Source organism: Ptychodera flava, chromosome 21, assembly GCF_041260155.1.
Source record: "Ptychodera flava strain L36383 chromosome 21, AS_Pfla_20210202, whole genome shotgun sequence".
Taxonomy (NCBI): domain Eukaryota; kingdom Metazoa; phylum Hemichordata; class Enteropneusta; family Ptychoderidae; genus Ptychodera; species Ptychodera flava.
The window spans coordinates 36848739-36865423 of record NC_091948.1 but is presented as its reverse complement, the minus strand read 5'-3'; the positions used below and the strand labels follow the sequence as shown (position 1 = coordinate 36865423).

General features: G+C 37.6%; 1 protein-coding gene across 7 annotated transcripts in view; it reads right to left on the bottom strand.

Annotated features, from left to right (window-relative positions):
* Nucleotides 1-16685, bottom strand: part of LOC139122144 (high affinity cAMP-specific and IBMX-insensitive 3',5'-cyclic phosphodiesterase 8B-like) — a 455871-nt gene that overhangs the window by 106985 nt on the left and 332201 nt on the right. For all 7 annotated transcript variants that reach the window (XR_011549410.1, XM_070687564.1, XM_070687562.1 and 4 more), the window contains 2 exons: nucleotides 8474-8606; nucleotides 7459-7657 (listed from right to left, as the gene is read on the bottom strand). Coding sequence is in view for 6 of the 7 variants with exons in the window: in XM_070687564.1 (XP_070543665.1) it covers nucleotides 7459-7657; nucleotides 8474-8606 (332 nt within the window). In the remaining variant the exon portion in view is untranslated. The remainder of the gene's footprint in view (nucleotides 1-7458; nucleotides 7658-8473; nucleotides 8607-16685) is intronic.

Below are 16685 nucleotides of genomic sequence, written 5' to 3'. Positions count from 1 at the left end.
AAAGATCCACACGAAAGACACTATTGTAGTTGTTGAAATGTAGCTTTGTAGCTGAAACAATGTGTCAGAGTAAGCTGCAGTCAAAGTAATGGCATGATTCATGATCCAAATCATTCATGTCATTTCCAGTAAATCTAGTAATTGTAGGAATTCATCATCCTCTTCTTAACCAGCATTGTCATGAGTAAAAGGGTTGCCATAGTTATCGCTGCCTTGGCAGGAACAAAGGTCTGTGCAGGGAAGATTAATTCGACAGCAGACACAATTGGTGACATGTAATAAGAGAAAGCAGCTCCGCAAATTGTTCATATCTTAGTTGTTTGAATTTTGTGTACGGTACATGTGTATATTGTAAGTGTATATTATGTTATGTTTGGCCGTTTTATGTATAGTGTTGATTTGCCATGGCGAGACGTAACCCTAATCTACGTGTTCTGCCCTATGGGGTAGCAAGACTAATGTGACACTGCGATATCCTTTGATGCTACCTTTCGAGAGTAGAGTTGTCTTCATCAGTCCTTCATTTTTTTGGGTGAAACATGTGCACTGATTGAATGATTGTATGTGTTACCAATCGAGTTGTTCCACTGAAGTTCAGTTCGTTCAAATACGGAAGCTAGAATGTCTACTGTTCGTTCAGGCTGTATTTGTGTACGCTCATTTGAATCGGAGATCGGACTGTTGTAGGTTTTGTGAAGTTTGGCATCATCGTAACGCTTATATTTCCGTTTCTTATGTATGTGATTAGGCTACGCTCACAAATAACGGTGAGAGGCAGAGGAATTCGGGTTGGATTCGAAAATTTTGGGAGATTGTAGAGGGGTACTTGGAGATTTTGATCTGCATATAGGGGACCTGAAAATGTTTTGGTTCCCTTTTACTATTTACGATTCCAAGGTTTTGAAATTAATTTAATGAAAATTTAATAACATTTAAATGTCATCCGATTGTCCAAAGTTAGTATTTATGAATACACCACCGCTAAGTTGAGGGAAGAAAAGAGGGTTTATTGCAAAAAGCAGAACGGAAACACCTACAAAGTATAGAAATAAAGCACAAAATGAAACGGCAAATATAAAGCAGTAAAGGGCATAGAACAAGTGCCCTTGCAGATCTCAAACTAAGTACTATCAAAACTTACAATACAAAACAGTCAAAATAGAAGTAGCAAACTAACCTACAATAAAATGAGCAAATATATGGGAGAGGGCCCCTTCAATCAAGCGACCGAGCAAAGGTCATAGGTGACCTTTGGGTCAAGGTCTGGATGACCTTGATGATGGATCCATCCTGAGAGGTTGAAATGTGGGAAAGGAGTGGAATTCCCGAGAAATGGGGGTCACGATGGAATCCAAAGCCCCGACACTTGAGAGAAAGGGAAAAGAGAGGAGGAGACAGGGGATGGTGGTGGGATTGGCCGAGCTGGTATGGCATGAACCAGCGGCTGAATGAATGAATGAATGAATGGAAGCGATGAGATATAGATAATGAGGTCTAACGATATGATTTCTTGAGAGCTTTCGAAAATTTGAAAGTATGATGCATTTTTTCATGTTTGATATGATTCATTAAGCTCGTGTTGAGTTCCAATGAGAATCATACATCGTTTCTGAATCTCAGTCAGAGCGATATTTGTTCAGTGTGTTGCTGAATTATTCTCATTTTGTCTTGTGAAATGTAATGTCGGGAATTTCTGGTAAAACTGGAGATCTCGTACCGCACCCAAATACATGACGGTAAAATTCACTGTTGACTTGAAAGTGTTGTTTTTCAAGATTATTGTCAGCATAGCTATCATGTATTTTGTTGTTGGTTGTTTGATTATGCAATCATTTGATGATCTTTCCTGATTAAATGCTCTGTCGACTGATTCCATTCGTATCTTTGATGTATGTTGTTTATTTCTTCACGATTTATTTGAGAAAATAGTCAATGAAATTTGATCTGTGAAAGGTTGGACTGCATCATCCACTTATAATTGGGCGGCCCACGAACTTTCCTCGTGGGCGTCATTTTGTTCATTTGTATTTTTAGCATAAGGTACCAACTTGTAAGTGGTGCTAGTGTTTTACTCTTAACTAGAATAATCGCCACGGCTAATTAACACTTTATATAAAACAGCCAAACATAATATACACTGACAATATACACAATATCATACACAAAATGCAAACAACGAAGATATGAACGTGTGTTGAGTTGCTTTTCCTTCATTATACGACAATAAATACGATAAATGTAATATGGTGCCTTCCGTTTACATATAACACATAACTGAACTGAAAATACAGATGTAACACAGATGTAGTAACCAATGATGTTTCCATCAAACAAGATTTCTAGAGAAATTGAAACAAAAAATGACATCAATAATACAAAAGGGTCATTCAACACACAGCTATTTATAACAAGATTGCACCTAATTTGGGATAATTGGATGGTGAAGTAATGTCGGTTTAATTTGCAAATTTAAGTTCATCTGCTTTTCTTTTTACTTGTTTTTAAGATTAACTTGTTATATTTCAACATTCAACTATAGAGCACAAAACACGCTTTAGAAAATTTGCAAAATATGAAACCCAGTTATCCCAAATTAGTTCCAATTGGTTTTATGTATTCTTGTTGTTCAGCTATATGGGAATTAGACAGGAAAATGTTCCAGTTTTCGTATCCTTAATAAACAAAAAATCGATTGCAAAACAAATTCAGATATTTATCCCCAAAACTTTAGCATTATTCGTTATTAGTACACAATATTTTGAACATTATAAATGAGTCAAAACGTTTACGATTTAATTGAAAATATTCAATAAGAATATTTTGAATACAGGTTTTGAGTTCATGATTCTATTCTACATGCAAATACCTATCATTTGATATATCACTTGATAGTTGAAAAGTAAGTTAGAGTACTTAACAATTGATTTTTGTAATTTTATATTGTATTCATGAAAATTAGGTACCCATTTGCATTATGCAAATTAAATCATTAAAGCCCTATTTGTCAGCTGCATATCGTCTTTTTTCATGAGGCAGAGATAATAGGCTTTCAAATAACGTTTGATGTGGTTGTGTGATGCGCTTCTGTGTGTTAAAATTATTATAATATCGTTATTAAAAAGGGGAAAGTACATTGTTCTACATTAGTACGAAAAAATTTTAGTAAAATCATTTTAATATCTCTCTGGATATCCATTTTGTATTCTCCGTGCAAATACCTTTCATTTGATATATCACTCGATAGTTTAAAGTATGTTTATAGTAGTTAATAAATTTCTAATTTTATATCGCATTTATGCAAAATAGGGTACCCATGTAAATTGTGCAAATTAAGGGCCACGTCCGTACTTGACAGCTCCACATTGTCATCAATTTTCTTGAAGTAGAGATCGTAAGCTTTCAAATAACGTATGATGATGCTGTAAGATTTGGCTTTTTGTATTAAATTTTTTTAAATATTGTTATTGAAAAGGGGAAAATATTTTTTCAATATAAATATGACAATATTTCAGTAAAATGAATTTAAATATCTTTTTGGATGTCTTTTTAGTATTCTACATGCAAATACCTTTCATTTGATATATCATTCGATAGTTTAAAAGTATTTTTTGAGTAGTGAATAATAAATATCTAATATTAATCGCATTTATGCAAATTGGGTACCCGTGGGACTTATGCAAATTAGGGGCTACGGCCGTACTTGACAGCTAAATGTTGTCTATTTTCTTCAAGTAGAGATAGTAAGCTTTCAAATGATGTATAATGTGGCTGTATGATGTGGCTGTATGTGTTCAAATTTTTAAGATATTTTTATTCAAAAGGGTAAAACATTTTTTTCAGTATTAATATGAAAATATTTCAGTAAAACCATTTTAAATATCTTTTTGGATATCAATTTTGTATTCTACATGCAAATACCTTTCATTTGATATATCACTCAATAGTTTAAAAGTATGTTTAGAGTAGTTAACAATGAATTTCCTAATTTTATATCACATTTATGCAAATTGGGTACCCATGTGAATTATGCAAATTAGGGGGTTATGGCCCTACTTGGCAGCTCAACATCGTCAATTTTCTTGAAGTAGAGATAATAAGCTTTCTGTATGTATGACCAACTTTGAATAAAATCAGTTGAGACTTGCCAGAGTTATGGCTCTCGACATGAAAAAACCATAACAAAATTGCCACCATGTGGCCATATTGGACCATAACAAAAAATAAATCGACGTACATATGTATAACATAAGTCGATGTCCTTGTACCAACTTGAATAAATTCGCTTGATACATGTCTGAATCGTAAAAAATTGGCCACTAGGTGGCCATATTGGATCGTATCAAAATACAAATCAATGTGCATATGTATGACATAGGTCAATGTGCTTGTACTAAGTTTGAATAAAATCGGTGAATAAAATCGGTTGAGATGTGCCCAAGTTTTGGCTAAAATGGCTGCACGGCAGCCATATTGGATTGTATCACAAAACAAATTGACGTGCATATCTATGACATTGGTCAATGTCCTTGTACAAACTTTGAATAAAATCGGTTGAAACATGTTTGAGTTATGGCTCTGTACATGAAAAAATCGTAATAAAATGGCCGCACGGCAGCCATATGGGATCGTATCACAAAACAAATTGACGTGCATATGTATGACATTAGTCAATGTCCTTGTACCAACTTTGAATAAATTCACTTGATACATATCTGAGGTACGGTTCCGAACATAAAAAAACGTAACAAAATGGCCGCACGGCAGCCATATGGGATCGTATCACAAAACAAATCGACGTGCATATCTATGACATTGGTCAATGTCCTTGTACAAACTTTGAATAAAATCTGTTGAAACATGTTTGAGTTATGGCTCTGTACATGAAAAAATCGTAATAAAATGACCGCCAGGTGGCCATATTGGATCATATTTCAAAACAAATCAACGTGCATATGTATGACATAGGTGAATGTCCTTGTACCATATTTGAATAAAATCGGTTGAGATATGCCTGAGTTATGGCTCTGTACATGAAAAAATCGTAACAAAATGGCCGCACGGCAGCCATATTGGATCGTATCACAAAACAAATCGACATGCATATGTATGACATATGAAGTAATCCTTGTTCAAAATTTGAATGAAATAGCTCCAGGCATCTCTGAGATACCTGCGTGAACGGACGCACGCACGCACGCACAGATGCAAGGACATGACCAAACCTATAAGTCCCCCCGGACGGTGTCCGTGGGGACTAATAATTGTCAAGCCATTCATATACAAACAGGCCTTCAGCCATGTCGCTCTGCGTTTTTGGAATGATTTACCGGCTGATATTTGAATGTGCAATACCATCGATCGTTTTAAGAAACGTCTAAAAACGCATCTTTTCCGCAAAGCTTTTAATTTATATTGTCTCTTTAAGATATTATACATTTTCCTGTGCCTGCATGTTTTTTAGTGTCAAAGGTTTGTTTATTTTTTTACATTTGTGAACCGTTTAGAGCATTTTATGGATTTACGGTATAGAAAAATAAAATTTATTATTATTATTACTCTGAAACATCGTGTATGGGATGCTATTTTCTGTGATTTTTTGTTGTAATATCATCTATTTCCACAATTGATACATGGATATCAAGCGACAGAATGCCTCTATTTCGAAAAAAAAAACAAAGTTATGCATGAAAATGTCAAGCATCTACGTAAAAAATCAATTTATGATATGGATCAAGTATTATGCAGAGTGGGTAAATTGCAGCATGAAAAAAAACGATCTTTCAAAAATCAAAATAAAAACAATATTGCTGTGAAATTCGTTGTATTCATCAGTATAACTCTTCGAAATAAAAGAAAAATCATTCATTTGGACCATGCTGTGAGCAATGAAATTGTTTTGTCAAGAGAGAAAATGATCAGCCTTTGAGTAATAGCTGGACTTGCATTGACAACTATGGCGGATATGACATCGGGATCGACACCAATTTGAAACATTGTGTATGCCATGATTAGTGTGATTTTTTTGTTTTAATTTCATTTATTTCCTAAATTAATACATGGGTATCAAGAGACAATGCTTCTATTGCAGAGAGTCGTTGAGCTCACCAAAATATCATATGGCAGTAGTTTGGAATCACAAAAGTATCACAGTTCAATCATATCATGTATGCACGTAAGAACGGCAATGCACTACGCTAAAAAGAATTGATTGGTATCTTGCAATATTTTTGGGTTCAGAAGTTTTTTTAACTTAGGCAAAAATCCTCATGCCAAACATTTTTTCCCCAACACTTTGCAGTTTGAGAGCAGGCAGTGGAAAAATGGACTTCACAAAATTAAACGAGTCACTGACGGGCCGGCTGTTAGTAAATATTTTGGCTACGGGGGCTTATGACTCAAAACATGATTTGCTCACCCTTGAGAAAGGAACCATGTTCAGACCGTTAACATTAAGCCAAAACTTCTGTACGTTGGACATTTTTTATTAAAGACTAACTGATGATAAGGAAGAAAACAGTTGTCAAATATCATTGTGTTACCGGCAAGGGGCCAGCTCCAGCCAGAACAATGGTTGTTGTGAGCGCTGTTTGATAGTCTAACTTATTACAAAATTTCAATCAAATTGAAACTTGTGATATGTAAACGTAATATCTGAGTTTTTGTCATAATTTAAAGCGTTTGGTCTCGTCAAAGTACGCTAGTATAACATCAGACACGGTCCCTCCACAAAATCAGGGCTGTCATATGGCTATCGAACTGTCACACGATCGACCACTTCAACTTTGTCAGAAATTAGAAATTTTTTTGTAAGCTAATACCACAGCAAAATTACAAAATTAGTGTGATGATTGTCACGCAGAGGCTTTTTTCCATGAAATGGCAAAAATAGCCCTGAAATACAGGAGCAGACTTTGCATACTCGAACTCTACGTAGAGAGTCGACAAACATTCCAGAGGGTTGACTTTGACTGCAGCGGAACTAGGTCAAACCGGCAACGTGCATATAATTACGCATGCACACGGAAACTTCCGGTGAGATTGAGGAAAGGGTCTATTAATCTGTTAGCGGATAGGAGTGGTTACGCAGGTTCAGTGGCGAAACCAGCGAACGGAAGTGTGTCACGGTTATGTGCAGTGTGGCGGTTCATGTACACATCTGGTGCACGGTTACAAGCTTAAATCCGTCTTTTCCTGCAGTGTAAAGGGAACAATTTTTTAAGCTGTAACAGTAATTGTTTTATGATATTCTGAAAATAATAACCCGTAAATGTCATGTTTTTGAACGATCTCATGGTGGCTGTCATTGGATCGTGGAAAGCGACATTGATATGATAGCCTGTTGAACAGTGTCAGTGTCCTTTTTAAGGTGTGAATCGTCTGTTTGTTTATATCATGGAGTGTAACAGACAAACCAGCAGCCACGTTTCCAGACCGGTAGATAGAGGGACTGTGACCCACCTTTAATCTGTCCTTCTCCAAAAAAAAAGCAGTAGCATGAAGCACATCTGCTGCATGAGATGAATTGTGGTAAGGGTTAGCACTGTGATAATTGGCTTCGATTAGTTGTAGCCAATTCAGGATGACACCTTCAGAAACTCCAAGAAATTCCGGTACACCAAAGCGTTGGAATATGCTCATCCCTAAGTACATAAGTGGTCTGTAAAGAAAATAAACATATATCAAAGATGCAAGTAGCGTTGGTGGGGTCTAAGCAGTTGCCATAGTTGAAAGTACTTGCACTCAATGATGCTAACTGCAAACTTTATGATCAAATTGTCTTTTGGTTCTTGTAAAGAAGAATTCTAAATATTATCTCATGGTTAGTGTTAGGTTTCTTGCGAAAACCAATATGGCCGTGCAACTACATGACCAATCCAAATGTCTTTTGCAAACTTGATATAGTCACACTAAGGATGACACAAGTAAAACTTTGAGTAAAATTGTCTTATCGTTCTGGAAAAGAGGATTTTTAACACTATTACATTATGGCCACCAAACCATGTGACCGATCCATATGCCTTTTGCAAACTTGACAGCTAGTACTCACACTGAAGATGATATGAATAAAAATTCAAGTCAATTAGCCGCAAAACACATGTGACCAATAAGAATACCTTTTGCAAAATTGACAGTATTCACACTAGGATAAGAGTAGAATTTTGTGTTAACTGGTCCGTTGGTTCTGGAGAAGATTTTTAAAGATTAAATTGGAACTTCTGCAAATACATGGCTGCCAAACCACATGACTGATCCATACGCCTTTCACAAACTGGACAGTATTCACACTAAAGATGATACGAGTAAAATTTCAAGTAACATGGTTGATTGGTTTTGGACAAGACAATTTTTAAAGATAAAAATAATTTTTGACAAATCCAACACAGCGGCTATTAATACAGGACTGTATTCTAGACTCTGTATACCAAGGACAAATTTAGTTTCTCTATCAAGATTAAGAAAATTAAAAGAAAACCTTTTATTAGTAGCTTTTTCCAGTTCCACAATGTTGAAGTCCCAGAGTGAGCTGTTCTCTAGAATTGCTTCTATATGAGGTGGAACTCTATGCTGAGAGGCTGGAGAAGTCGATGGTATGTGGTGATGAGTAACTGTCAGAAAATGAGCACAGACGTTATGTAAATAAATTCCAGCTCTATTATGAAGCATTTCCAAAATATAATCAACAGTTATCTGCTTGATATTGAAATATACACATAAAACTTCAAATACAAGTAAATGACAATATCATAGTCACCACTTTTAATTGGGAATTTGTCAGTGGAAGTAACTAAACCTGTCTGTGACCGATACCTATATCTGATTGTATTGTGAACAAGTAGATATAAGTAGGAATGACATAGGGTTATGTCCTTTTACCAATTGGACAGAATGAGGTCAAAGTTTGGCTAATTTGAAAGAAACAGGACCAGGCATGTCTGAGTAATTAATTGCTCTTGACATGAAAAAATAAGAACACCAAATAAGAACCAAAATGTTCAGTGCAGAAGAGGCTTACTGTAATTTGCCATTGATACCACTTTCTTGCAATTGACTGTTATTGTTAACCCTTTGCACCCTGACCCCCTGGTACTCAATGACGTCATCGGACATTTCTGTCCGAGCCGGGTCAAAGGGTTAAATGGTTAAATCTTTGTATGATCAACATGTGCAGCAAGTGTCATCAAAATTTTAAGCACTTATTCAGGAAAAAGATTGCTAATTAGAAACACTCTTTTCCTGCGTGGAGGTCCAGAATTGGTCCAAACCATTCTGACTGGCGTCAGGTGACCTTTGCATGGTAGACTGCCAATACTGCAGGATTGACAAAAATAGTGACAATATCACTGTTCGCTCCCATATAGTTATCAAAACAAGTCAACAATTGTATGAAACATGGACATTATACATATACAGACAGACTGACATACACAGACTGGCACAGAGTGATGACATTGACCCCAAGTGTGCCTTGGCCTATGGAGAGTGATAAAGATATAACAAACAGCTGAATGTAATGATAAAATAGTTAAGTATAGGCTTATACAGGCACTGAGAGTGAATATGTTACAGCAATTTGATTAGTTTCTTTTCCTTTTCTACTTCTGTGATAATTAAGACAATCAATCTGCAAGGCAGTTTATGTATTGACAAATATGTTATCTTTTACAAGCACACAGTAAACTGTTCTTGATTTTTCATTTACAATATTTGACATAGACTGAAATACATAACATGCAACCAATTTTTACACTTTGCCCATACACCAGATACATGGAGAAATTTCAACATACAATCATCAACTCAGAAACCCTACAGGAAAAAGTAAACATTGTTTTCTTCCAGAACAGCTGGTACATACACATCTGGAACAACTTACAAACTTAACCAATTACACAAGGATGATGACACAAGAGATAAAGTTAAACTGTGGTGAACTTGACTATTCCTTTCAAATCCTTACCTAACTTGACATCTTAAACTAAAATACACTGCATGGTTAATTGTGCACAAAAATACATCGGGGTGGACCATTTGATAAGGGATGGTGTCTGGAAGATCGATGAGGTACATTATCTTTTTTATCCGATCCATTGTACATTCTTTTTTCCCCACTCTCCCACTTTTCTTTTTGTCAAACCTTCTCTGGCTGAATTTTTTATTGGCATTTGTTTGGAATTTTTTCAAAATCTGCCAGGATTTTTTTACCGCATTTCAACACCAAATACAGTTTACCATATCAAATGCTTACTAAATCACCACATTATATACTCTTAGTTCCAGTAGGTATAAAATTACAAAAAAAAATCTTAAAAATACAAAATGAAAGATATCCCAGTAAAACTGAAAGTTTCACAAAGTTGCCCCAAAAATTCAAAATTCCGGATTTCAACTTAATTTCAATATATCTTATTAACAAAACCCTAAGGACCGGTTTACTAAATATCAAAGCAATCAGACTGGTAAATTTTGAGAAACATTTTTTTTGATGCGAAAAATTGCCCCCCAAAATACAAAATTGCAGATTTCATCCTAATTTTAAATATATCTAATTAACATAAACCCTAGGAACCTGTACACTAGATATCAAAGCTACCAGATCAGAAGTTTTAGGAGAAAAAATTTTTGACCAAAAAAGGCAAAAATTGCCCCAAAATATAAAAAAAATTGCCAGTTTCAACATACTTTCAATACATTATATTGAGATTAATCTTAGATACCTGTATACCAAATACATGTATCAAAGCTATCAAATCAGCAGTTTTTGGATTAAAAATTTTTTATCAAAATTGGGAAAATTGCCCCAAAATTACAAATATGACAATATCAATACAATTTGTACAAGCATGACTGAGGTCATTCTGAGGAACATGAATATTAAGTTTCATAGCAATCAGACGAGCGATTTCAGAGAAAAAGATTTTTTGACTAAAAACAGAAAAAATACCCTAAAAATACAAACATGCAAATTTCAACCCAATTTTTGCACACATAATTTAGAATACCGAAAGAAATCTGCATACCAAGTTTCAACCAAATCTGACTAATGCTTACTGAGTATTAGCCATTTGCAGAATTTTTCCTTTTTTCCCCCTCATTTGCATACTTTTGGCACTGACAGGTTCATTTGAAGAAATTCACATCTCCACCCCTAGTTGCACCTGTACACCAAATACTGAGACAGTAGGTGCTACGGTTTAGGAGTTTTTGATGTGGACGGACTAACAGACATACATACATACATACACACAGACGCCATTTTGCCACCTTATACGAATACCTCCCATTTGCATATATACATATGCATATATGGGAGCGTAAAAACATTGTTTATATGATTCATACATTCACTCTAGCAAATAAATTGGCTATAACTATGTAGAATATAGCAAAGTTGTATTTCTACAAGTCACCGTGACTGCAGGCAATCACTGGTACCTACAGTTCTCCTGGCTTTGGAATTATTGTGTTCAGCGGTGACGGCAATTCCACCCATCAAGCCAAATTCTATGTTGGCTATTTTTATTTTATTTAAACAGAAAGGTGATAATTGAATGCTCCAAATCCCCTCTAGTGTTTAGATAGTGTTTAAAGGGCCTATGACATGATTTCCAAAGTTTTTATTTTTTCCCTTCAAAAACTCAGCTAGGGGACCTGTCTATGGATTGCATATTGTGTCAGTTCGGAAAAATGTGCGCAAAGGGCGAAATTTGACTCCCTTTTCTTGCTTGGTGATCAGGGGGTCTCTTCGCACCCGAGCCAGGCAGCGGTATTTGCATATTGACCAACAGGTAGAATTGACGTCATTTGTACAACGCTATTGTCACGAAAGTGTATTTAGCGGTCCTTGTATAAATTAGACGACAAACAAAGTCAGTTATAAAAACAGTGCTCATAGACGCCCAGTAAACACTAGCAAGGAAGCCACACCGGCGGTCCAGCTGCAGGGACTTGTCAAGTTGCTTCCAGCGAGGACAGTGTTGACCAGAATTCAGAAAGTGATTTCTATGGGAATTAGCTTAAAGACACATTGGAAACCCCAGGCATCCGGGACGAGTGGTTCCAAATCGGAGTCAGATTCTGACTCGGAATGACCATGGAGGTAGTAGGAGTGACAAAGCGTGAGTGGACAAAGCAATGGAATGCTCGGGACGGATTTGACAGTACGACGAGCCTACTTTTCATTTCTTTGTATGAAATAAGACATTGTCAGTCTTAGTTTGAACTTTTCACGGTTAAATTTATTTTATAAAATGTGGAGCAATCCCGCGCCTGAGTATTTCGATGCATGAGCATTGGATGTTGTAGCTTCAGTAGGCCTACAGTACACTCAGTGTGCAGTTTTCGGACGACCTCAGTTTTCGGACATGCAATCACATTCTGTTCGTCGGACTCACTTCGCTCCGTAATGATAGCGTTTTACAAGTTGTGTGACCTCATATTAAGTGAAGTGATACTGCTGTCCCGTTTTTGATAGTTTGCTTAGTAGAAGCTATTTCGGGCTATACAAATTCGGCAATGTTAGCCAGACCATACGATAAAAGGTGCCGAAAGCAACTCACAGAGACAGCCCATAGGTAAGCGCCAAACACGTCGAAATATGGCTATGTCGTGTATTGAACGTAACTTATTATCACGAAATATTTACATTCAGTTTTTTAAACACATTGAAAATGAAAATTGGGGTTTTGAAGTTTCAAATTATCAACATTTAGCCCCTACTCACTTTCCAAATACGACGTCCGCTTATTGCAATAGCAGTCCGATTACGACACACTCAACACGGGGTAAAAAATTTTGCAACTTTGACCCCTATATACCACTTCCGTCGTGTTAACACTTTGACGATAAACACAAAAGGTATGACACAGTCCCTCCACAAAATGAGGGACCGTGGGTATGGTGAATTTGGGGACACGGCTTCCGCGGTGGTGCCGCCACAACCACTGCCGAAGCCGGCTTACCTGGTTGGCTCATAAAGACATTGGACAAATGGAGGAGTGACGCGTACCAGATCTACATCACGACACCATAGGAGACCCTCGACGTATTACCGAAGGTACTCGCAACTTGCCAACAATTTGACGTAGGACTCTGTTTTCGATGGACAACGCCAATGATGTAATGGCGCTACATGAACTATAGAGACACGAAACGTTAGGAATAATGAACATATACAATGAGAAATCTCCCAATGGCGCATGGTCACCACGGGGGGGGGGGGGCTGCTTTACTGCCGCACCGCAGTCATGCATGCCCACGGTTTGGCCATAATATAGGGGGTACTGTCACGGGTCTGCCGCGGGCGACTGGTAGCACGTTGCCCGATGCACGGATACCGCCATCCAGGCCGCTATGATGCCTCGTTGCCCCCACCATGGCAGTACGTGCATAACCCCGGATTTCGGCCAAACACTTGTCTCCGTGTCGTTCCTTTGCGTTAATGGGTGATTATGGCTTTGCTATAATCATTGTTAACGTCTGGAGGGACACGGGGAGAAGGGTTTAGACCTGCTAAGTATGGGTCACCATGCGCCACTACTTCTACTGCCTGCTGGATGCACTGGAGACGTAACCTTATCTACCAACCGCCTTCAAATTCCGTTATCTAAACAACTTGCGTCACCCTTGCCACGTCATTATCCATGCGCATATCAGTATGATCAAAGCCACAGATCGTCCATTTCAACTTCTGCCACGCTCAAGTTCACACCACAAAATTCCCACCCACCCTCCACTAGAAAAAAAAAAAAAAAAGACCTCGCTGCCGCGGCGCGGCGATCGGCCGTACGCGACATGTGACCGTTGGTAATCTCCTGAAAAGACCATGTCACTATAGCAAACTAATTAAACACTAAGCTTACAATGTTCTCTCGTGCGTTGCGCGCTGGGTGTACGTTCTGAGCAAAGGAAGCCCTTGCCCCACACCCTTACGGACATGAGATTGCGGAGGTGTGAAAGACTGTTTGCCCGTATTAAGATAAGTCGTCGGCTCAACTTCGAAAAGCCGAAAAAAGTCGAACAAGTTGGGTTAGGGGTACACGCCCACCCGTAACTTTTACTTGCGTTTTATCTGGACAAGGAGGCCGATACGCAATGCAAGACAGTGACGTAGGCTAACTTCAAGACCCAAAGAGTGCTTTTACGTTTGGTTGTCTGGGGCATGTCATAGGCCCTTTAAATAGATAGAGTTTACCCCTGGCAAACCATAATTTCACAAGATTTTAAAAATTTGCGCCTGGTGTATGCAATTGATCTGCATTATCATTTATCCCCATTGTGCGCCCACAGTCCTTTTTAAGCAGGGAGGTACCACAAGAAGGAGTAACGACGCCTATTGTCTCCACTCTGCGCTATGTATGTTTGCTTTTGTTTGAACATACACATGAAGCTTGATCAGTGGTCAGGAGACTTTGTTATACTTAAGGACCAATTGTAAAAGCCTTGCACATGTGGAAAAAAACAAATTATTGTGTCACATCTCGTTGATTGTGCAAGTTCCGTTTATGAACCAAAACGAAATGGCTCCTCATATTGACAATCTTGGTGATCGATTTCTACCAGTTGGGTGAAACAATAGAGCTAGCGTTTGTTGAAGAACATTTAGTAGCATTTAAGCAAACCTTCTGTATTTGTAAGGGGGAAGAAACTGACAACATGATCACGTAGATGTAGACAACTTTATACAGTGTGTTTACGAGCACAGGTCTTAACATGAAATCCCACGGTTTTAAAAGTGCACGTATGTTATTTCACAATATGTACAAGAAAAGGTAAAATGACAGGTTAAAATATAGGGGTTTTGCTATATGCACGCTCTTGAGAGGTAAAAGTTTCACGACCTACAGGATATCACTGCTCAGTGTAGCCTCTTTGTTCTGGCAATTATAATGACGAATACCACCTCAGCATTTTGCGTCAAGGGAAAAGCACTACTTGCATTGAAAAGATCGGTTTTCAAATACAACCAAAGACTGCAAGTTGCTGAATTTTGCGGTTGTTTGATGAGCACTCCAAAAATTCATTTCAAAATCATATACTTTAAGCTGCACAAACAAGAAAAGTATCAACACAAAACTTTCTTGACGTCTGCCTTGAACAGTTCCAGTATATGTTATGCGTAAACTGGACCCCCTGGATATAAATAAGCATCACTAGGAATGTATAGTACCCTCATCCGAGATGTGCTCAGCATATTGTTAATATTGTAGAAATTAACGCAAAGAAACAAATGGAGACAAAGGTATGGCTAATATCCAGGGGATGAGAGCAAGCCAATTTTCATGCTTGTATCACAATTTGAAATATTTTCTCACTTATCTGCTCTACTAATTCAGTCACGTGTGTCTTCAAATTTTAATTCATTAATTCTACCAATCATCAACCACGGAACACATAAAAAAAACGATAGTCGCGGCTACGGGTTCAAGGATGTTCACTTGGAGACACTATCATTGTCGCAATTGTTTTGACTAGTTTTAAGAAGAATTTGGGTGATCTGCCTACGGTCGCATATCGAACCTACAAGTGTGTGCTTACTTAAAAAATATGGTGTCCGAAAAGTTTTGTTTTATTCAAGTAACTGAGTCACAACCTTCGTTATCGCCTAAACATCCCCCTTTTTTCGGGGAGACTGCAACATGAATATCTCCCCAATGCATAGAGTACGGCCGTTCATTCAATATATTTACTCACCGTTTTGCAAAACATCTCGTCAAATATGTGCTTTGGCCAATGGGCCAAGTTTTTGTGAAGTAAAGTAAAGTAAGCCTTTATTGAAATCGTATCCCAGTTGGGATCTTGATCATAAAGTACAATAAAGGTTTGTACGTTGTACAACCTACATTGTAGGTTTGTACGTTGGTCAGAAACTAATGACAATATAGGTTAGGATATTACATCTGTCAAATTAGGACAGAGTATTGAAGATGAAAATACTTTCGTTAATTGACAAAGAAGAGAAAGAATGAGTCTGTGAATATCAAATCATAGACGGGACAATTGAGACACACCACTGTCTATGGTTTAATCAATCGTGAACAAAAATATTTAAATTGCTTGACTAACGCAACCAGAAAGGAAATTTTATTCAACTTTGAAAAAGTCACCGCCTTTCCTTGACATTGGATTCCATGGCAATGGAGCAACACACCATGCCATTTAGGTCCTCAAAATCTTTTAAAACGGCAAGACAATAATAATGATACTTTTCGCGACAGCAAACAACTAAAAGAACTTGAATCTGAACTTTAAATGACAGTTCTGTGGAAGAAACAATCGGAAAAAGCCGTATCTCTTGGTACAACATCTACGCAAGAATGTGCTATGGCTCGAGTGACATACAACAGCTGGACACAGGCGCTTGAGCTGGATAGTCTGATAAATAGATCACTTTTCAACTCGATCTATCGATCCCGTTGTCAATATGCCAGCCACTGCAACCTAAATGAGAGTTTAGGTTGCAGTGGCGGGCATATTGACTACAGAATCGATAGATCGAGCCGAAAAATCGATCTATTTATCAGACTACCCAGATAAAGAGCGCCTGTGCTTGCAGGTCTGCCCTTCAAAAAGGGCACTGTGGTTGCCCCATCTAATTACAATGCTGTGCCTTATCTAACATGTTGACATCGCAAATGTTTACCGATTCACACCTGTAGCGCGTCCTTTTTTGATTGACAGCTTGCAGA